The sequence below is a fragment of the Piliocolobus tephrosceles genome, chromosome 8 (assembly GCF_002776525.5).
Source record: "Piliocolobus tephrosceles isolate RC106 chromosome 8, ASM277652v3, whole genome shotgun sequence".
In the NCBI taxonomy this organism is placed as follows: Eukaryota; Metazoa; Chordata; class Mammalia; order Primates; family Cercopithecidae; genus Piliocolobus; species Piliocolobus tephrosceles.
In genome coordinates, this window is record NC_045441.1 from 76034116 (window position 1) to 76057960 (window position 23845).

General features: G+C 38.6%; 1 protein-coding gene across 2 annotated transcripts in view; it reads left to right on the forward strand.

Moving 5' to 3' along the window:
• SLC25A13 (solute carrier family 25 member 13) overlaps positions 1–23845 on the forward strand; it is a 194462-nt gene that overhangs the window by 147913 nt on the left and 22704 nt on the right. For both annotated transcript variants that reach the window (XM_023226599.2, XM_023226600.3), the window contains one exon: positions 14289–14429. In XM_023226599.2, coding sequence (XP_023082367.1) covers positions 14289–14429 — 141 coding nt within the window. The remainder of the gene's footprint in view (positions 1–14288; positions 14430–23845) is intronic.

Here is a 23845-nt window from a genome sequence, read left to right on the forward strand (position 1 = left end):
TCTAACCTTATGGCATTATCTAAATTTGCAGATTTCTGAAAAGCCAAGAGGCAGCTCCATTGGTTTGCTCAGAAAGTCCTGCAGGCAATGGGACTAAGGCATTGGTCTTGAATAGGGTTCTGCTGCTTGCCTACTCCAATGAGAGGCTCTTTCTCCAGATGATTCTACTTGGACTGAGGGCAAAAATAAAAGAAATATCTGATGGTACTAAGGGCTCATGGGTGCTATAGATTGAATGTTTATTTCCCCCACAATTGCTAGGTTTGAACCTAACTCCCAGTGTGATGGTATTAGAAGAGTGGGATCTTTAGGGGTGATTAGGTCATGAGGGTGGAACCTACAGGTTGAGATTAGTGCCCTTATAAAAGGGATCCCAGAGAGATCCCCACTCCTTCCTCCATGTGAGGACACAGTGAGAAGACAACATCTGTGAGCCAGGAAGCAGTGCTCACTAAATCCCAACCATACCGGACTGTGATCTCAGATTTCGAGCCTCCAGAACTCTGATAAAGGAATTTTTGTTGTTTATAAGCCACATAATCTATGATACTTTAACAGACTAAGACAGTTAAGCATAGCCTCCCTGACTAAGGGCTGCCTTTAGTGGCTCAGAAATGTCATCTTATTAGGGGAAAGTGCAACTCTCATGCTAGACACTGGGCCAGCCAGATATTTCCTTTCTATTTTTCTCCCTTTCCCCTCTCTGGGAAAGTCTCAAAGTTGTTTGACTCAACATAGTTCAAACATTGGGCCATCTTTCTGGATTTCTAGTAAATAGGGAGGAGTTTGTTATGATAGGAAAATCTGAAGAAAGACTGGGTCATAGCTTTCATACAGTGAAGGTACTTTAGACATTGAAGGTCTGTAAATCATTAAACTATTCTGGTAGTAGTAGTCAAAATACACATGTGTAACAGGCAGACCCCAAATGTTAACATATTTGACAGGCCTGTAACTTAATTGCTTTTTAATGTCAGTCAAATGGATTCCACTTCGGTTTCTTGGCCAGGCTTCTATGGGCCCATTAAAACCCCATGAAGCTGAAGACATGAAACTCAATATTTGTAAAACACGTAAACACAGTAGCCTTTTTCTGCCTCACCATGTGGTTAAGAAATTAGGACTAGGATATTTCAGTTTGGTATCTTTCTCAGAATCAATTATGGATCAATTATGGAGTAAGAATCAATTATGGAGTAAGAATCTATTATCGTTCCACTATTGTTAATAATCTAGTAACACATTTTTCACTTAAGAGTTTTATTTTCATACCAAATCAGAAGAAAAATATTTATATATTGCTTTATGTTTAGAGATGTGCATTTAGACAGTCTAACTTAGTGTATTCGTTTGGTAGGGCTGCCGTAACAAAATGCCTCATACCACAGATTGGGAGGTTTAAACAACAGGTACTGGAAGTCCTAGGTTAAGGTGTTGGCAGTTTTGGTTTCTTCTGAGGCCTGTCTTCTTTTCTTGAAGATGGCTGCCTTCTCACTGTGTCCTCACATGGTCACCCCTCAGTCCGTGTGTTGTCTGTGTCTTAATCTCTAATTATAAGGACACCAGTCATATTGGATTAGGGCCCATCCATCTGACTTCTTCTTAATTACCTCTTAAAAGGCCCTAAGTCCAAATCCAGTCACATTTTGAGGTCCTAAGGGTTAGGACTTCAGTATGCAAATTTTGGAGAGATGCAATTCAGCCCCTAATACTAGGGTTTAAGAAAAGGTCTTTCAGTTTGTGAGGACTCAAGTTTCTGATTGCAGGAGGGTGATGATGTATCTTGTGAAGACAGTGGGCCCAACACACTTCTCTTCAGAGCTGGACAGGGTGAGTGGCCTCCTGATCTCATGCCACCTCATCTTTGCCATCTTCTCTGTGAGGTTGCTGAATGCCATCTTCAGCACTTGTGAACAGTTGTGAACAGCACTTGGGCAATGTGTTTTAATTTACCCCATCCACTGCTATTTGCTGAATATCTCTTTTTTACCTGTGAGCTCTACATACAATAATAATAGTTATGCTACAAATTATTTTCATGTCTCTATTTAACATTGAGTTAGTAAGAAAGTAAATGGAAAATATGTTGAATCTTAGATTCCTTTACAAGTCTTTATTTTCTAATTTATTCAAATATCAAGCACTGTCATCACTTGTGTGTTCATCTTAATGAAACATAAATTATTAGACATTTATTACTATATATCTTGTTTGTAGTTACAATTTTGTTTGTGTCCAGATAATCAAAATAATGTATTTGGGTTTTAGTCAAAGTCTATTCTATAACTTTATATTAATCTATTTTTGACACATGTAAGCACACATTTTAGAATGTCAGTGTGCAATTAGATATTCTTAGCACATGTCACTTGTGAAAAGCACTTTAAATCTAAGTACATTCAATTGAGCATAATTAAAATATCAAGATACATATTCTTCATATACATTTTGCCACTTAATTTTTTAAGTAGCTATAAGTATCTACCATGTGAATTCAAATTAAAGGAGGGTGATTAAATTACAGTTATATTTAATGCTTTTAGTTTAAAATGTAGTTGAAATTGTGCTATATTAAAAAATATACTGCCATGTTTTCTGTGGACAGCAGAGTGATGATGGGTTTAATTTTTTTCAATGCAAGACTATTAATATTCTCTGAATATTCTCAAGACTGTTGAATGATTGGGGGTTGGGAGGCGTTGTAAGAAGGCTTTTATTTTTATCTAATGAGTTCTTTTGACTTGACTCCTGAAGTCTCAAGAAAATGTTCAGGAATACTATCTCATTTAATAAAGAAGCGTTGGAGAAAGCCTTGTTTTATTGATACAGATGAAAGGAAATGGATCATGGGGAAATATGTACTGGAGCTTCTGAACCCTTAGCCTTTAGATAATGTTTTTAGGCTAGCAATATTTCCTATCATTGTGAAAATGAGCAGACAGCCTTGGTGAGTCAGTTATAAGGCACATATAACTGTAAAACCTACTTGTCCACAACTGTTAGACCTAAAGTACGTTATCATTTTAATGAAGGTCACTGTTTTTGGAGTACTTACAGAAAATGGGGCCGTACATTGGAACTCTGGATTATGTTGCCTTTCTGAAATATTTGATTTCTTAAAATTCTGTTTGTTTGTTTGTTTGTTTGTTTGTTTGTTTGTTTGTGTTCCGTGATGGAGTCTTCTTCTCTCGACCAGGCTCGAGTGCAGTGGTGTAATCTCGGCTCACTGTAACCTCTGCCTCCTCGGTTCAAGCAATTCTCCTGCCTCAGCCTCCCGAGTGGCCAAGACTACAGGCACGCGCCACCATGCCTGGCTAATTTTTGTATTTTTAGTAGAGAGAGGATTTCACCATGTTGGCCAGGCTGGTCTCCATTTCCTGACCTCAAGTGATCCGCCTGCCTCAGCCTCCCAAAGTGCTGGGATTACAGGCATGAGCCACCGCACCCAGCCCTTAACATTCTGTTTTAAAAAATAAATAGCTATATCACTTCCCTATGCCAAACCAGAAGTGTCAACAATGAAGTCATTATGTAACATGGCAAGAGGGATTTGGGTGGCAAAACTGTAAGGAGGGAAAGAAATCAAGCTTATGGAAGCATGTGGGCACTAAACGAAAGACGCAGTGATAGGAAGCACAGTTTGGTTTCTTTGCAGACTAGCCCATTTCAGAGAAGGGGGTATTAGAAGAAAAAAACCTGTAATTTTACTTTGAGCTATGAAGACCATTTCACTTGAAAAAAACAGAGCATTTGGAAATAATGATGCTTTGTATCAGCAGAACGCTGTGCTTTTGAGAACTTGGTGCTTGGACTTCATGCTGACATGGTTCTAGTCACAGTCCTATTGCCCTTTCTGGTTGCTCTCAGCGCTCTGGGATCCAAAGGTGGATTTATGTAGATCATGGACTTCTGATATGAATTACAGCAGCCAAAACTGTCATATGGAGATGTGAACTTAAGATTGTGTTGGCAGAGAGGTGAAGCACCCATTGCTCCTATCTTGAAACGACTATGCTATATTTAGACAAAACCTGTATCAGTATAATTATTTTGCGTGCCCATTTGAATAAAGTTAAAATTGTCACTAGTTATATATTTTTGAGCCTAAAATATTTCTCACGACTGGGCATGGTGATCACGCCTGTAATCCCAGCATTTTGGTAGGCCAAGGCAGGTAGATCACTTGAGGTCAGGAATTTGAAACCAGCCTAGCCAATATGGTGAAACACTGTCTCTACTAAAAATACAAAACTTTGGGAGGCCGAGGCAGGTGGGTCACGAGGTCAGGAGATCAAGATTATCCAGGCTAACATGGTGAAGCCCCATCTCTACTAAAAACACAAAAAATTAGCTGGGCGTGATGGTGGACGCCTATAATCCCAGCTACTCAGGAGGCTGAGGCAGGAGAATGGTGTGAACCTGGGACACAGAGCTTGCAGTGAGCCAAGATCAAGCCACTGTACTCCAGCCTGGGCGACAGAGGGAGACTGACTGTCTCAAAAAAAAAAAAATTGACTGGGCGTGGTGGTGAGCGCCTGTAATCCCAGGTACTTGGGAGGCTGAGGCACGAGAATCTCTTGAACCTGGGAAGAGGTTACAGTGAGCTGAGTTTGCACCACTGCACTCCAGTCTGTTCTGGGCGACAGAACGAGACTCTTCCACAATAAATAAATATATATACATATATATAGTATAGCTGAAGGATTCAGATTTGGGGATTTTACTACCCAGTAGCCTGGCTTTCTCATTATTGATTAATCTACAAAGAAAAATTTGATATATCTGATGAAAATCAGTTATATTGTACCTAGAAAAACACCTCTTCCTTATTACTTGATGTATTTTAATGTCTCTGAATCCAGTGGTTAATCTTTATCTCCTAGAAGCTCTTAAAGTCACAGGAATTCTAGTCCATATGATCAGATTAACCAGAAATTCAGGCAGCTACTCTGTTCAAACATGAAAGAAAAAACTGAAAATGAATTGTTTTATTGAATCTGCTTTTTCACAATAGACAACTAGGCGTAATGGTTCTGAGCGTGGGTTAGAAATTGGGCAAGTCTGGGTTCACATTCTTTTACTGCCTTGAAGAGAAGTCTCTGCTTCCATTTCATCTCTAGAAAGACAGGAATAATATAGCCTGTGTCAACATGACTGGGGGGATGAAGGAGATGATATCTGTAAAGAGTTTAGCACAGTGCCTCCTACATCAGAAGTGCTTGACACGTGTCTGGCTCTTGTTTCTCCAGGAAGGAGAGGAGGGGAGAAGAGAGAGTTTGCAGGGCTGTAGTTATTCAAACAGTTATAGCTGTCTCTTCTTTCTGGTCACACTGGTGGGTAATTTGTTCTTGAAAGGTGTCTTGGAAAATCACATCCTTCCAGAAAGGGATCTAGAGGACAGACATGTGTGAAGTGTACATTATTAGAGGGCTGACTGGAAATAATCAGCGCAGAGATCACTGTGGGCAGAGCCATAGCCTTCAGGTCCCATAAAGGGCAGAATTATAGGAATAATCTACTGCATAGGAAAGCCAAAGAAAGGAAGGAGGATGAAAAGCACCCTGGGGAGGAAAAAATAATTGGGGTACACTACTGGAATATCTTTCCCTCTGCTGGAAGATCCTTCATACATAATGAATCACAGTTTGGAAATGGAGCCTTTGAAAAAAAATCCTTGCACAACTGATAAGAGAGAAGTCTCATACCAGCCACTGAATTTTTTCAGCAATTTGGGCCTCCCTCCACAAGTATACTTTCAGACTCAGATTCCTCCAGCATGCAGGGCCTCTTGGTTAACTATGTACTCTCAATAAAGAGAAAAAGATGAGACTTCTGGGAAGCAAGAATTGGTAGAAGCTGGGCCAGGTACAGTGGCTCACACCTGTCACCCCAGCACTTTGGGAGGTCAAGGCGGGTGGATCACTTGAGGCCAGGAGTTTGAGACCAGCCTGGGCAACATGGCGAAACACTCTACTAAAATACAAAAAAACACTAGCCGGGTGTGGTGGCGCACACCTGTAATCCCAGCTACTCAGAGGCATGAGAATCACTTGAACCCAGGAGGCAGAGATAGCATTGAGCCAAGATCATGCCACTGCACTCCAGCCTAGGTGGCAGAGAGAGACTCTGTCTCAAACAAACAAACAAAAAATTGATGCTGAAATGCATCAAAACCAGCCTGCTCGTCATCCTCTTTTAGAAGAAAAAAAATGAGTAAACCATAGCATTACTCATTAGGATGTTACCAGATATATGAGTTGGTCAGAGGGACTCCTAGCTACAAGTACAAGGGGTCCACTGTACCACTGACTATGTGCAAAGTAGCACTTTTTATCTGCCTTTTTAAGATACTTGGCCAGATGCAGTGGCTAACGCCTGTAATCCCAGCACTTTGGGAGGCTGAGGTGGGCAGATCACCTGAGATCAGGAGTTCAAGACCAGCCTGGCCAACATAGTGAAACCCCATCTCTACTAAAAATACAAAAATTAGCCAGACGTGGTGGCACACACCTGTAGTCCCAGCTACTTGGGAGGCTGAAGCCTGAGACTCGCTTGAACCCAGGAGACGGAGGTTGCAGTGAGCCAAGATCATCTCACTGCACTCCAGCCTGGGTGAGAGAGTGAGACTCTGTCTAAAAAAAAAAAAAAGATACTCAGTGACTGTGACTCTACATATTTGAATCTTTCCATTTATCTAGTCTTGTGTTAAACTGTAAAAATTTCTGACACTTTACCAATGTGTGTAAATGTGTACTGATGCAAGATCCTCTGCACGATTTTTTATTCAGAATATTCCTGTCTTTAGACATCTTCAGGAAACACTGTTGGGGTTTTGTTTAGGAGGATTGCTTTGAATTTAGATCAACTTAGGAAAAAATTATAATATTTGACTGTTGTAATCATTTGTAGGAAAATTTGCATTTTAAATTTATAGCCCAAGTGACGTATTTGCAACATTGAAGCTAGTGATACTTATTTCTCTTACATTCAAATGTTTATGTGCCTTTAAAAAATACATTTTTCTTTATTTTGATCCTATACATTTCATGTTAAGTTATTCTTTATTAATGCCACTTGTAAAAGAATAAAAATATGTAAGATTTCTTTTGGTGTACCAGTTCCATTGTTCTCCTCTAATAAAAATATATAATGTTTTCAAATGTCGGGTCCCGTTTTGAAAAATGCTACAAAAAATGTGTTCACACTGGTGCTAGTATTCAATACTAATACAGTAGGCAATAAAATGTTCCTCAGTTCCTGATAATAGCCTGGGTGAGAGTCCACGTGGCACCGAACTTAGTAATTTGTCTTCTACAGTCGTGGGTACACACAGTGACTCTTAACAGAGAACCCACTGTGGTGCTGCCTGCAGCTCTGGGTCCCCTGTGGCCAGGTGCAGGTAGGCAGCCCAGTGCAGATGTGCAGCCCTAAGCCGTGTTTAAACACATGGCTACCTGCTGTACCTTCTAACCTGTTTTGAGTTGAGGAATAGAATGCGTGAGCCTATGAACTTACCTCTGTGGTCATCAGCTGCTTCATCTTCTCTTCTGTGTTACAGATCACAGTAACTTAATCATAACTTCCTATGGAGAGCCAGAGTATTATTTTACTGTTGATTCCGAAGGGGTCTTTTGTTGCTGATGGGGTTTATGCATCAGAACTTTAGTTGTTCTTGTGCCAAATTCGATTCCGTTTGTTTTTTTTTATCTTCAAAGCATAAATAGTAAGGACAACTATGATTTGTCAGTTTCTGCTCTGTAACAAATTTATCCCCAAACTCTGTAATACAGTCACTAAAGCAAATCCAAATTCTTCATGTTCTACCTTTCACTTCTCCATTCAGAACTTGTACTGTTATGCATAAGCATGGCATAATTATCCCTAGTAGTTTTATCTTTTCGCTCTCTTCCCCCTAGATATTTTCTCCTAATTACCCTAAATGAATTGTCATTGTCTCTTGATTGCTCTCGTAAACTACTGTCATTTTCTCACTTTCCTTTCCCCTGCAAGTAGACTACACAGCTCTCTCCTTCCCCAGCATCCTCTTTCCAATCCTAGTCACCCTATGTGCTTTGCCTCCCTGTGTCAGTAGATGTTGGTCCTTTTACCTTCTCACTTCTGGAAGCCCTGTTCTTAACTCTTGTGCCTGGATTGCTGTACCACTAGTGTACAGCAGAGGTTTCTCATCACTTCATAGGTCTCTCATCACTTTCCATTTTTCTCCTTCCTCCTCCCACCTTATCTAAGCCCCTGCCTTCAGGTATGTATGTGGAGTGATGCCCTCATCTGTGTCTCTCATCCCTCTTAACTCACCCTTCCACTGCCTTCTAAATGTGTCATTATTCGTCTTTCCAACACTTTGTTCCTATTACACAGATGCAAAAACTTGGATTCTTTCTTTGAGCTTACCCACTCTTTTTGCCCTATATTCAGCAGCCAAACCCTGTTGGTCTCTGTTGCATCCGTTACCCAGCCACCTCTACCTCAGTATAGATATGATTGTTCTAATTCTGGCCTTTTATCACTCACCTATTCGGCTAAAACCCTAATTGTGATCGCTGCCTCAAGCTCTGCCTCCCTGATGAGCCCTCTCCCCACTGCTCCCTAGGCATCTTCCCAAGGCACAGATAATGGTCAGACCTCTACAGCTCTCAAGCTGTGTTTACCAGCTCTCCTGCTGCTACATAGTCGCACAGACCATCTCCAGAATACAGCCTGTTCTTCTAGACAGCATCCTGGACCTTCCATGGTTTGGTTCCAGCAATCTTATTTTCAGCCACCTTCTTTCATACCCCTTCTCCATGCTATCTAGAGCAAAAAGCTGCCATGATAAGAACTGTAAGTGTGCTGCTGGCATCCAGCTGGTCGAGCTTGGAGTCCAGGCTTCACCTTCCTAACTGTGTGACTCCAAGCATGTTAAATAGCCTCCTTTACTTTTTGTAGCCTCAGTTTCTTCACTCAAACCAGGATTTATTTATTTATTTTTCTATTTATTTATTTATTTTTATTGAGATGGAGTCTTTCTCTGTCACCCAGGCTGGAGTGCGGTGGCACAATCTTGGCTCACTGCAGCCTCCACTGCCCAGGATCAAGTGATTCTTCTGTCTCAGTGCCCTGAGTAGCTGGGATTACAGGCACCCGCCACCATGCCTGGCTAATTTTTTTGTATTTTTACTAGAGATGGGGTTTCACCATGTTGGCCAGGCTGGTCTCAAACTCCTGACCTCAGGTGATCCGCCTGCCTTGGCCTCCCAAAGTGCTGGGATTACAAGCGTGAGCCACCGCACCTGGCCTATTATTTATGTTATTACTTACCTTATAATACTATGAAGACCAAAAAAGAATGGTTTTTTGTTTGTTTGTTTGTTTTGAGACAGAGTCTCACTCTGTCCCTCAGCCTGGAGTGCAGTGGCATGATCCTGGCTCACTGAAATCTCCACCTCCCGGGTTCAAGTGATTCTCCTGCCTCAGCCTCCCGAGTAGCTGGGATTACAGGCATGCACCACCATGCCCAGCTAATTTTGTATATTTAGTAGAGACGGGGTTTCACCTTGTTAGCCAGGCTGATCTCGAGCTCCCGACCTCAGGTGATCCACCTGCCTCGATCTCCCAAACTGCTGGGATTACAGGCGTGAGCCACCATACCCGGCCCAAGAATTCTTACAGAACTCTTACCACAATCCCTGGTATTTAGTAAGCTAGAGGAGCCTCAATAAATGCCAGAGGATGATGATGTTGATCTCATTATAATTATCATCCTCATTAAAATTTCGCTTGACAGAAGTGATGCTGGGTATATTACCCACGTAAGTGTGGTATGCCCTTGTCACTGTGTCTTTGTGCCTTTCTCTGCCTAGACTACCAAAATCCTATTCACACTGCAGTCCCCAGCTAACATTTTACCTTCTCACTGGCTTAATCACCTCCCAGCCAGGAGAGCTCTTGCCCTCCTTTGAACTGTCACATCCGTTTGTCTGGACCTTGGCTCTTATCATATAATTATCTATCCTCATGTTCCATTTTCTGTATTTATGAGGCATATAGTTATCGAACTCCATTGAAAATCCTTTCCTCTTCTTGCTGGCTATATAGCCCTGGGTACGTTGCTATATTAGTTTGCTAGCACTACCAAAACAAAATACCACAAACTAGATGGCTTAAACAGCAGAAATTGATATTCTCACATTTCTAGAGTCTGAAACTTCAAGATCAAGGTGTTGGCCAGGTTGGTTTCTTCTGAGATCTCTCTCTCTTTGGCTTGGAGATGGCTGCTTTTTCCCTGTGTCTTCTCTTTGTGTCCTACATGTCTGTCTCAATTTTCTCTTCTTATGAGAAACCAGTTGGATGGGATTATGTCCCATCCTAAAGACATCTTTTTAACTTAATTTCTCTTTTAAAGTCCCTGTTTCCAACTATAGTCACATTCTGAAGTATTTGAGAGTTAGGACTTCAACTGTGACTTTTGGTAGAACACAGTTCAGCCCGTAAAAACAGTTGCTTTAATCATTCTGTGCTCCAGTTTCCTCTTAATGTAAACTCTGCAAAAAGTACCTCTTGAGTGGACTGAAAATATGTAGTATATGCAACATATTTATATAAAGCAACACCTTAATACCCCATAATAGATATTTGATGAATATTCATTACCTCTACCCTTGCTACTTCATGCTCCTTGAGAATGGGAATAAAGCATCTTGTGTGCTTGCAGTTCCTAGGACAAACTTTGAACATGATTGCTTGTAAATATTTGGTGAATGAAAAATCAAGTAGCAGAAGTGAGTCTGTAATAGTTGTATGCATTTCTCTTTCTCTCTTAGATGGATCCAGATACTAGATGGTAACTAAGATTTCAGTAACAAAGAGTATACCAGGAAACATGTAGAAAAGTCAGTGTTAGCGCTGTAAGTATAATATGCCACACTGAGCCAGTTCAGTATGGAATATTTTCCTGTGTCCTACTTGCCACAGTCTCCAGAAAGTCATAGGGAAATGATTTGTGACAAAATTGCACACACACAAACAAAACGGTATCTTCACACAGCCAGAGCTCTTAAGTGATGAGGGACACAAAGACATTGTGCACAATAGGTGTTCCTGTCCATTGTCTGCCGATTCAGCTATCTTTGATCTCTGCAAAAGGGGAACCATGGGAATGGTACTGTCAATGGATAATAGACCAGGAATTGGAAGAGCGGCAGGCAGTGTGCCGCTCAGTGATCAAGTCATGGCGAGACCCAGACACCGTGCATCTGATGATAAGCATCTTCTCTTGGTGCCTTGGAGTCTCTCATTTCCTTCCAGTTTGACTCCAAAGGGCCTGTTTCATCTTCAGCACCTTTACAATGTGCCACTTTGAGTCTGTAGGTTCTTTCTTTCAGAGGCCACCACAGGTAACGGGTACATCATTATGTTTTCTTGATATCACTACATTCTTTCTTCCTGGTGCATCTGCCTCCTGCAGCCCTCTGAAGTGGATTTGACTCCTTATCATCCCTAGTGATAACTCACTTTGTTATTTTAAAAGAATTGGTATCTGTTGATTTGCTTGGAGTCAGGGAGTTGAGTGTAAGTTCTTGTTTTATTGTATATAATGCTAGCAACTCTTACCAGTGTTAGTAAAGGTAAGAGATAATAAAACAATTCTGTACCTAAGAATTCTACCCTTTCATAACAGCACCACTTGGATATGTAGAAAGAGTTTGTTGTGAGATCAAATATAAAACAAATAAAAGTTATCTGTGAAATGGAAGACTGGGATTAGAAACTGTGGCATTCAGGAAGCCAAGTAAGCTGGTTGTCAGAATTGACAGAGATTCTAGAGACGGTGTAGTACAGGGATTGTCAGCCTCACTGCACATAAGAATCTCATAGGAAAATTTTAACAACGACAGATGCAAAGTTCTTATTAAACTGTCAGGACTGAAGTTCAGAGGTCACCATATTTTAAAAAGGTCTGCAAGTGATTGTAACATGCATCTATGGAGGAAAACATCAATGTAGGGGAAAGGGGGAAAGAAACCTGCATGTTTGGAGTAATGGCTCTGTCTTGAGCACTGTGCTGGCTCCTTACATTCTCCATCTCTTTTTATCTTCATAGTAAGTGAGATGGTTTGACAAATAGGGAAACTGAAGCTCTGCCTTCATCTGGGACACTCAACTGCCTCCTTCCCTGCTGTTGGCAGTGCTTGGATGAATATGCATTGTATTCCTCTTCTCTCTTCCAATAATACTGGTGTTCTCTTGATTATTTTGCATTTTACCCTGGGTAAAGATGGTCTTACCCTCTTTTGAGCTTCAAAAAAATCAGCCTTCAGCCTAATTCCATCCTGGTGAATCTTTCTCAGCAATTCTGCCCCCATAAAACAATCTTTACATTTGGAATTTCTATTCATTTTTGTAAGTATTCATAAGATTTTCATATGAAGAGTTCTGGTTCGGAAATAGAGAAAATCCTTACTGTGCCTCTCACGTGGTTACTGGGCTAGGTGTGTTTCCACTCATCATTCTGCCAACTGTAAATAGCTCAGTCTGTATCATATGGGAAATGTAGGTGCAAAGTCACAAAACACTCAAGGGCTGTGAACAACTGGAGGCAGGGGGGAGTAGGGGGGTGGGGAGGGTATTGTTCTTCCCATGGACCTACAGGTTTCAGCAGCATCTGAGCAAAACAGAGCTGTTCTGAGCAGTAGGGCAGGGAGCAGCATGTCTTTGTGTGGACCAGGACACACCAGCCTCTGGGTGTGTCATCTCACGCTCTACTTCCTAGAGTAAGGCCCTTTCTTGGGCCTTTCAGTGAATCCAACCCAGGTTTGTATTTTGTGTTGTCCCCCCATCCCCCAAAAAAGTTCATTTGCACTTAAGGAAGAACAAGAGTGTCTTGATTAAGGTATCAAGTTGGTAAAAGTGGAAAAACAATTTGATTTAGGGAGTTAATGAATGAACATCTTTCTTTGGTTCATTAACCTTACACATATTAGATAAACTGTGTATAGGTGTTTATTTTTCTTTGTGGAAGTAGCACATGATCTATATAGAAAAAATTTCAAATACATCAAAAAAAAAAAAAAGGAAAAGAAAGATATTTGTAATCCCACCACTTCAGAAGCACCACTTTGGTGTATTTCTTCTACATGGTGGTAGGGGATGGCGGGGGAAATATGTACCTGTATTTTAAACATATGAGCATTTTTACTTAAAAGTATATTTTGAACATTTTTCACGGTTGACTGCATAGTATCTCCATGCATGAACATACTCAAATTCATTTAATCCCTCCCTTACCATTAGATATTTATGTTGTTTCTAATTTTTCTTTCCAGCTATTATAAATAATACTTCAAAAGGCATCCTTGTAGCTAGTTCTAATTAGTACAGTATAGCTTGGATAATATAAAAATTTCATATATTCGTGACAAAGAACAAGTTGAAGTACAGTAAGAAAGAATGTAATTGCTTGTGATAAATATGTGATAAATGTGATAAATATGTGAAAAATGTGATAAATATAGGCTTAGTTTCAAAATAGCTAGCTTAAAATTACCCTTATAGTGTACTTTAAAGATTTCACTGATGATCTTGGAGGTGAGGCATCTAGCCATTGCTGGAATGAAATAACACATGATGTTCAACGTTTGGGTGGTAATTGACTTAGTGCATATTTTTGCTACTTTCACATACCATTTATCTCATATGAAAAGAGCAATTCTATACACAAGTAATACATAAATAAAATTATAAGAATATGCAACTCCATAAAATGAGATTTGATGTTTTTAAGAGAAAAAAATGATAGCTTTCATCTAAGTTTACGTGTTCGCTGGCAGTTTTTGAATCATTGCCAGAATCATGAAATTCATCATTCAGGAGCCTTTGTCCTCCTAGTCCCCCTTCTATTCTGAGAGGCAGATCTGTGTCTCCTCATTTGGGTACGAATGCTTTTCATTTTATTACTGCCTTTGTGCCCTTGGCTTTGAGCCCTGCAGTGGCAGTTGTTTGTGCTTCAAGGAGCATTTGTAATTTCAGTGTGAGGACTCAGGGAGGTCAACAGTAATTTCTGGTCTTTGCCCTCCTTCAATCTCCACATTGAGGACGTAGGGCTTCTTCCTAGGCAGTATCTGTATTTTGATTCATACTTGTAATCCCTAACCACTTTGATTGATAGGATAAGGACTGAAACTACATTCTCTTGAGGATAGAATATTCTTATCCTTGAGAATAATCATTCATCTCTTCCTGACCCATCTTACCATTTCTTTGCTTTGATCCTAAATCTTTTTTGTTATTTTTAGGCTGGAGGCTCCCAGGTGATTTTCACAAATCCTTTAGAAATTGTCAAGATCCGTTTGCAAGTGGCCGGAGAAATCACTACTGGTCCCCGAGTCAGTGCCTTGTCTGTCGTGCGGGACCTGGGGTTCTTTGGGATCTACAAGGTAACTTTTTTTTTTTTTAGTCATTTATTTGATTTACTTTCTCATCTAATGTAGAAACTATTCTTCAACATGAAATACATTTTTTGTTTTTTGTTTGTTTTGTTGTTGTTGTTGTTGTTTTTGCATTTCTACACCTAGAGAAGATGTTCTACCCAAGCTGCAGGGGCATCTTCATGCCAGTTAGAAGGAGGTGCCCCTTCCTGCCGTCTGCCAAAAAACTATCCTCATCAATACACAAATCCAGGATGACTATGATAGGAATTGTGCCCTCTAGAGTTGTTCAGTGCAGCTCTTTGCAGCAACACTGGCTAGAATTTTATTTGGATTTGTTATTGATACGCTGAGTTCAGTTCAAGGAGAAACCTATATCATAATTTATTTTCTGATCCTATATATATGGTCTGATCCATGTTTTCTCTATATATGTATGCCTTGTCTTAATTATTATAAATTTTAATCATTTTTTCATTTAGAAAATGGTTTTTCAGAATGATTACAAAACCAAACTTCTAGAGGATTCTTGAAATTTGTTATTCATACTGCTCTACCAAAAAGTTATAATGGAATTTACTATAACTATCTGCCTATATGCCAACATATAAGGCTTTATCAAACATAAAGTAAACACAAGTTTTCAATGAAGAATTTTTTTAAAATACATTACGCTAGCTTGACTAAGTAAACCTTTAGGGATATGGGAGAAATGTCAAATGTCTACTTAAGATAGTTTCATTTATTTACACAGAATGTATACAGTCACATTATATAAAATAAATATTGCTTTGTTTCTATAAACACATATCAAGAAATATTCAAATTATTCATGTTATAGGTCATCTGTTAGCATGGTTTTGCAGAATACATTGTCTTCATTTTTATCCCAAGCTTTGCAATTTGAAGCATTTTTGACTTTTATGTATGATATTGTTCCTGCAAATTTTATCCCATAGACACATAATATTAAGACAGTCAATTTCTTTTTTCCTATTCCCAGTTCATCCTGAATGGATATAACTGGTCCCCATAATGTAACAACTTACCATTTTGCTAGAGTAAACTTGAAATGACTTGTTTTGACATTTGACACGGTATTTGTGAGATCCTCCTCCCAGAGATACTTTTTTACTCTTTTCTTTTTAACCTGAGTTTTGCAAGTGACCTCAGTAAACATCCAGAATTAGTAATAATTGTGACTGTCTTGGGAGAATCTGCCTTCCCCGAATGATACTCTGCTTCTCAGGGTCAAGTGATTGGAGAGAGTACTCCATGATCTGAGACTTTGTGAAGATCGAATATAATGTGATGCCCTCTTTTCTGGGATTAATTTTAGCCGGGGAAAATCCTGCCTTATATTTAAGCATCTGTGGTACTTAGGAATAAACCTGCTGTAGAACTTAAAATGTTCAATCTGGGATTCTACAATGTAACACAATGTTCTGTAACTATTTTGCTTATCAATTTGTTACCCATCTGTAAAAAATAAACACTGTTGTCATGAGGCATAGCATTGATCAATTTGAAGAAAAATCATCTTTTCTAAATTTTTAGGCTCTTGCAGTCTGTAATATGATGTAGCAGCATATCATTTTGACAGGATGCCAGGAGTCTTTCAATGGGTTGTCTGGTAAAAAGCACTTAGGTACTATGGCAGTGACTGTTATCGAAATGTCTAGATGAGTAAAATGGTAGGAACTTGTTTGCTGATACAGAAACAGAGACTGTTAAACGACCTGCAAATGATACAATACTGGGACTTAGTGCTTTTCATCTTCACGTTATTTAATAATCTTAATCCCCTTTAACACTTCTTGGAAGTAGTTGGTATCCTGATTTTGTAGTTCAGGTGAATAGAGGCTGCCAACCATGGTATCTGAGCTGAAACTGAGGCTTAGAAGTTTCTTGTTTCCACATTTGTGCTAAAATTGCTTTCCTGAAATGAGCAGGATTGCTCAAGTTTGAGCAAGAGAACTCTCCCATATGAAGTTAGTTTAATTACTAGTCTAGTAGTTTAATCTAGTTCAGAAGCATTCCACAGGGCTTGGTGCTCACTTCTAAAATGCGGTTTTTGGTTTACTGGTAATTAACAAGAAAATCAGTAATGCTTTGAGCTGCTGGAACCTTGATTTCATTGCAAGAAAATGACCTAGTAATCTCTATCTTCCTGTTGGTCATCAGTATCAGCTACATGCAAAGACCTGGGAGTCTGGATTTCATTCAGCAGATGTTGACCTCTGTAGTTTGGTCTCCTTTCAGTCTGATTAGCTCTTGTATTACAACTCTAGTTGGTCCTCATTTATATTTTCCCAGCATTCTGTCTTGGACTGTTTCTTGTGAACCCCTCTTCTCCAGCCCCACCCCACTTCACCTTTACATGGTCAGACATCACAGCAGGTTAAGATCCATCTTTCTACGGAGCATCACAGCATTAGCATTGCTTTGTAGTTTAATGTGTTTTTGTTTCAGGATAGCACTTTTTAGTAATAAAGCCTTTCTGTTTCTAGTCCTGGTTAGCTAGAAAAATGCAAATGACTAGAAGTGACCTCACACAGTACTTTTTAAACCTGGTATGTGCCCCTCCAGGTGGGTCTTTAAAAAGAAGAACCACTGTCCTAGATTTAGTTGAGACAGGTAATCTTTCTCCTTCCCTCTGTTCTTTTGTTTCTGTTGTTAACATTACAATGCCAGACCCAAGAAGGGTGAGTGGTTGGCTCTGTCTGTGTGTTTAGGCCTGCTGAGCTTTAACCTTACCTAAATTGGAAAATCAAGCTTTCTGTTTTTCTCCTGTATTGACTTGCAAAATAAGCAAACTATTCTGACTTCCCAGTAAGTGGCAATTAGAGTACTTGCTTTAGAAATATATTTGCAACTGAAAAAAAGTGGAAAACAGTAAACATTTTGCATTCCTAAAGTAAGAAATAGTTTAGCACAAATATAGTAAACAATGTAAACAAAGCCCCCCTCTAAAATGCTAACATTTAGAGAGATTTAGTTATAGCACAGAGGATGTAGGTGATTGAAGTGAAGGCAGCATAATTAATTGCCTTCGAAAGAGCTATTTGAATGTAATGTAGCTAAGAAAACAAATCTGCAATGTCTACTTCTTTTTAAAAATAATTATGAGGATGTATTTCCCTTTCCCTGCATAATTTCTGTTTTATTGCATAAACCCCTGGAGCATAAAAATAAAAGTCAAATAAACTTGACATAGAAAAGAAAGTTGTATCCATCTACTTTTGAACATTACCTTTTCCATAGGAGCTGTCAGAGCGTTATTGAGGGGACAAATTATACCTTAAGAATTGAGTGAAACTTATCATTTAACAGTAAATGGCAGCACAGCTAATTAGGCCGAAAAGATGGTTTATTAGGAAGCAGTGGAACAGTCCATGTCTCTTTTTGAGTACAAAACATGGTCAGTGAAGCAATGACAGCTAGGATCCATCAAGCACTGTTAAAGTTTTCAAATTCTGTAATCACAAGTTAAACCTTAACTCTAGCATGGAAGGTCACTTAGGAATATGGACTCTGTCTGCTGTGTTCTAATCAAAGGCATTGTTTTTTTCCACTGCATTTGACAATATTCAAATATATTTTTATCCATATACATAAATGTTGTATACATGTGTTCATCTATAATGTATGTATAAATGATTCATTGGAGCTATTGTTCATAAACTCAGAAAGCAAGTTATGATATATCAGTATATTCTTGTTTATTCTGCCAGTTATCGCCAACATTTTTTTTTATTTTAAAAGGTAAAATATAATTTATATTTCAAAAAAATCAAGTAATTTACAAAGGTGTATGAAGAAAAGTAAAATTATCTCTCTACCCTTTACTGCTCCATTCTCTTCAAAGTATAGCCACTGCTTAAGATTTTATATTAATGTACCCTTAAAAAAAGAAAAACTTTCTCCTCAGATTAGTATTTCTCTTTCAAAAATTTTACCAATATCAGCATCAGAAGAGTATGTATGTTTTCAATAGCAAAGACATCGAATCACCCTAGGTTACCATTAACAGGAGATTGGATAAGGAAAACGTGAAAACTACACACAATGGAGTACTAGACAACCATAAAAAGAACTAAATTATGTCCTTTGCAGCAACATGGATGCAGCTGGAGGCCACTATCCTAAACAAATCAGTGCAGAAACAGAAAACCAAATACCACGTTTTCACTTGTAAGTGGGAGCTAAACCTTGGGTACACATGGGCACAAAGACTCCAACAGGAGGAAGGGAAAGAGGAAAGGAGGAAAGGGCTGAAAAACTTCCTTTCGGGTACCATGCTCAGTACCTAGCTGACAGGATTAATAGAAGCCCAACTCAGCATCACGCAATATATCCTTGTAACAAACCTGTATATGTATCCCCTGAATCTAAAATCAAAATGAAAGGAGAAAAATTTTACTTTTCTTAAGTAAAATTGTGTCTTAACACAAATAGAATCTTTTCAAACACAATGTATCTTAATGCTCTTTCATCATTTTAATAGCTGTATAAATTTTTGTGTTTAACCATTTCCTGTTGATGAATATTTGTTTCTAGTTTGAAGATATTACAAGCAATGCCATGGTGATCATCCCCGTGTATATTTTGACATACTTTTGTGATTGTTTAGAAAAGATAAATTCCTAGCATTGAAGTTGTTAGGTCAAAGGACATGTGCACTTTTTAGTGTTAATAGATTTTATCCAGTTTTATCAGTTTATCCCTTTTTCCTTGGTAACATGTAAGTACTCATAAGACTAATTCTTCAATTTATCATCTTTTAAAAGCTTGTATTTTTACGTGCTCATAGCCCGACCTGAAGGAAGCAACTGTTTAGTCTACTTTGAGAACACATTGCCGTTCTAGTTTTCTGATACCTGGGGACATGCTATGTATGGTTTTACAGCCAGCCTAGGGGTAGTTCTCACCCATCCATTTCTACTTTTATCCTTCATCTGAACCTCTGTGAAAGCATCTTCAGGGCTTTCTTTATTTTGACTCTTGACTCTCCTAAATCCACTGTTGCCACAGCAGCCAAAGTGATCCATTTAAAATGTAAATCGTATTAATTCACTCACTCAGCACACTCTTATTGAGAGCTTACTGTGCCAGGCACTGTTCCAGCCTTTAGGAGATGGCTGTTTAAAGCTAAGTCCCTGCTCACAGTATATTGGGTAGGACAGGTCAGCCATCAAGAAAAAAAGATACGGCCGGGCATGATGCCTTATATCTGTAATCTCAGTATTTCAGGAGGCCAGGGCAATCTCTTAATGCCAGGAGTTCAAGACTAGCCTAGGCAGCATAGCAAGACACCATCCCTACAAAAATAAATAAATAAAAGTTAGTGGGACATGGTGGTGCATGTCTGTATTCCCAGCTATTTGGGAGGCTAAGGCGGGAGAATCACTTGAACCCAGGAGTTTGAGGCTGCAGTGAGCTGTGATTGCACCACCACACTCTAGCCCTAGCAACAGAGTGAGACCCTGTGTCTTAAAAAAAAAAAAAAAAAAAAAAAAGGAAAAGAATACACAAAATGAATATGACATCAGCTTGTGCTACCGTGAAGAAAAAGAAGCTGATTTAAAAAATGAGCAAAGGACTTGAATAGATACTTCTCCAAAGAAGACATACCAACGGCCAACATGTATGTGAAAAAAGGATGTGAAAAGATGTTCAACATCACTAATCATCAGGGAAATGCAAATCATAACTACAATGAGATAGCACTTCATACCTGTTAGGATAGCTATTATCAAAACAAACAAACAAAAAAAAAAAAGATAAGCAACGGTGAGGTTGTGGAGAAATTGAAATCCTTGGTGGTAGGCCAGGTGCAGTGGCTCATGCCTGTAATCCCAGCACTGTGGGAGACCAAGGCAGGCGGATCACGAGGTCAGGAGATCAAGACCATCCTGGCTAACATGGTGAAACCCCGTCTCTACTAAAAATACAAAAAATTAGCTGGGCATGGTGGCACTTGCCTATAGTTCCAGCTACTTGGGCGGCTGAGGCAGTAGACTCACTTGAACCCGGGAGGTGGAGGTCGCAGTGAGCTGAGATTGTGCCACTGTACTCCACCCTGAGGGAAAGAGTGAGACTCTGTCTCCAAAAAAATAAAAAAAAAAAAATACAAGAGAGAGAGAGATCCTTGATGGTAGAAATGTAAAGTGGTACAGTCTCTGTGCAAAACAGTATGGAGTTTTCTCAAAGAGTTAAAATGGAACTACTGTATAATCCAGCAATCTCACTTCTGGCTGTACATCCAAAAGAATAGAAATCAGATATCTGAAGAATATATCTGGACTACCAGGTTCATTGCGACATTATTACAATAGACAAGCTGTGAAACAACCCAAATGTCTATCAACAAAGGAATGAATAAAGAAAATATGGTGTATTATAGCCTTAAAAAGGAAGGAAATCCTTCTTTTGCAATGAGATGGATAAGCCTGGAAGACATTATATTAAATGCAATAAGGCAGTCACAGAACTTCAAATACTGCATGATTCTATTCATATGAAGTGTCTTAAGTGTACATTTCTTGATGTATGAGAGAGAGTGACCAAGTCTTTTCACAAATATACCAACACCAAAAATTTAAGTAAGTTAATAAGTAAATAAATAAAAATATTATGTCTTACTCCTGACAGACTTTTATTCTCTCATTTAAGGAAGGATTTTTAGAAATTTAAGGAGAGAGTATCAAGTATACTTCAAGGAGTTAGGTTTTCTATCTAATGTGTGTGAATATTTGAAAAATACTACAGGTCATGTAATGTCCAAAATCACTGCTTAAAGGTTGTATTAAACAAAAACTGGAAAAAAAAAAACTTTAAAAAATAATTTCAAATTTTATTTTACACTTGGGGGTACATGTACAGGTTTGTTGCACAGGTATGTTGCATGATGCTGGGATTTGGGATATGAATGATTCAGTTACCAAGGTAGTGAGCGTAGTACCCAACACTTAGTTTGAAAAAAATGATTTTTCTTTTTACAAAATTTCTTGTTCCTGTGCTTCACACGACTCACTGACTCATCTGTAGAAAGAGGATAATAATCGTACCTACCTATTCATAGGATCGTTGTGTGGTTTTACTAAAACAATGCTTGTAAAGCATATAGGATACAGTTGAGCACATAGTACACATGGTGTGTTAGTTGTCATCAACTTTTGATTATTGAGTGTCAGCTAAGGTATTCTTGCAGGAATACCTAGTTTCTTCCTCATTACTCCAGTCCTGGGTAATTTCCAGTGCTGTGTGGTCAACAGCCTCTCCAGGCCGGGTCTTCTGCTTTGGACTTTAGAATAGCAGATTTAAAAGGAGATGGCTTGAAAAATATTATTTTTATAAAACAATGCCCAGAGGAATTGAGTGTGCTAAAGACACCAGAAGAAAAGAATTCCTTAAAGTAACAGCAAATGATCAATTTTTTAAACCATTCTTTTATTCTTTCACCAAATGTGTATTGAGTGCTAACACTATTAGATGCTAGAATACCAAAGATGTGTACAGTATCATTGCCTTAAAGGTGATCTACGTTAAGGGATGAGAGAAGAGAAACATGTAATCCTAGTGCCATAAAGTTCTTTTCAAATTTAATTTTAATAGGCAGTACCTTTTTTTAAGGTAGAAAATTCAGATACAAAAGAGTATCTAACGATAAAATGCTAGTTTCTCAGCCCAAGCCCCAGATAACCTTTCTTTCCAGAGACAAACATTTTTACCAAGTTATTTTTTGTTTTGTTATTCCTTGTTTTCTTTTTCGTTTTTGGTTTTTGCTAAGTACCCACAATATTAGTTTTAAGACAGTATTTTTTAATTTTATCTAAACTTTTAGAATATGTCATCTTTCATGTTAAAAAATATATTAAATGATGCCAGCTATCCACCGTTTGTAAGGTACTCTGAATATATTTTCCAGAAGTGATGGATATATTTCTACTGAGTCATCTTTACATTCTCTGGTTTCTAATTGTGACCAAGAGATGCATTTAAAAGATGGACAGCATAAGAAATGCATTAACTGTAAAAGAGATATGCCTTGTAACAACAAAAGAAGTCTATGTGATGTATAATCAACCTAACAAACTACTACTATAAATGTGCTTAGTAGAATTAGGTCTTCCATCGAATAAAAGGTTGGCCTGATAAACATAGAACTTTATTGTGATTCAGGTGTGAAACTACGTAGAAGTCATATTCCAGCTGCCAGTTGTTAAAATTATATATTATTTCATATATATTTTAATTTTCCACTCCAATAGGACAGTGTGCTTTCATTGATAATAGCAATTATCATCTTTTATTGAATTAATCATCTTTTATTGGAGATCTTTGTGCTAGGTATTATACTAACTACTTTATATTAATCATTGGATTTAAGTTTAATGTGTCTGTACAAATGTCACTTACATTTTATAGATGAGGAACTTGAGGTACAGATATTTTAAGAACCTTACCCAACATTAGATAGCTGCTAAATAGTAGAGTGATGATCTGAGACCAGGTCTCTGATTATAAAACCTGTATTCTTACTCCTGTAATGTACTGAATTTGATGCAGAGTGGAAGCATAATTCAGATATAAATCCATATTTAAGATGATACATTTTGAGTATGTATTTCTTTGAATGTAATATACTTCTGTATCTAAATCATCTCTTCAAAAATGAAGTATTCAGAAGGCTTGCATATGGGCTGGGTACAGTGGCTCATGCTTGTAATCTCAGCCTTTTAGGAGGCCAAGGCAGGAGGATCGATTGAGTTCAAGGGTTTGAGACCAGCCTTGACAACATAGTGAGACGTCATCTCTACTAAAAATAAAAAATAAAATCAAAATTAATTGGACGTGGTGATGTGTGCCTGTAGTCCTTGCTACTCAGGAAGCTTAGGCAAGAGGAGAGCTTGCGCCTGGGAGATTCAGGCTGCAATGAGCCATGATTGTACCATTTCTCTCCACCTTGGGCAGCAGAGTTGAGACCCTGTCTTTAAAAAAAAAAAAAAAAAATAGTTGGGTGAAACACAAGGAGAACACCAGCTCAGCTCAGCTAGCTGAGTGGTTTAAAAAAAAAAATAGTTGAGTGAAGTACAAGGGGAACACCAGCTCAGCTAGCTTAGCCCTAGTGGTTGCTGTTGTAGAGAAATGGTGCGCGTAGGGTGTACTGAAGAGGGTTTGGAAAAAGAGCTTTTTACTTTCTCCCTGAACTTTGTGATCTATATCAAGGAGAAAAACAAAAAATTATCAGAGGGCACTGCTTGCATAATCATTGCACATTTTAAAGAATATGTGTCAAGAGAAAGCGTCAGGAACAACCAGATTGAGCATCTCCTCAGTAAGCCATTAAGTTCTCTCTATAGGATTTCTAGCCATTGGTAGAGCATATATATATATATTTTTTTTTTTTTTTTTTTTTTTTT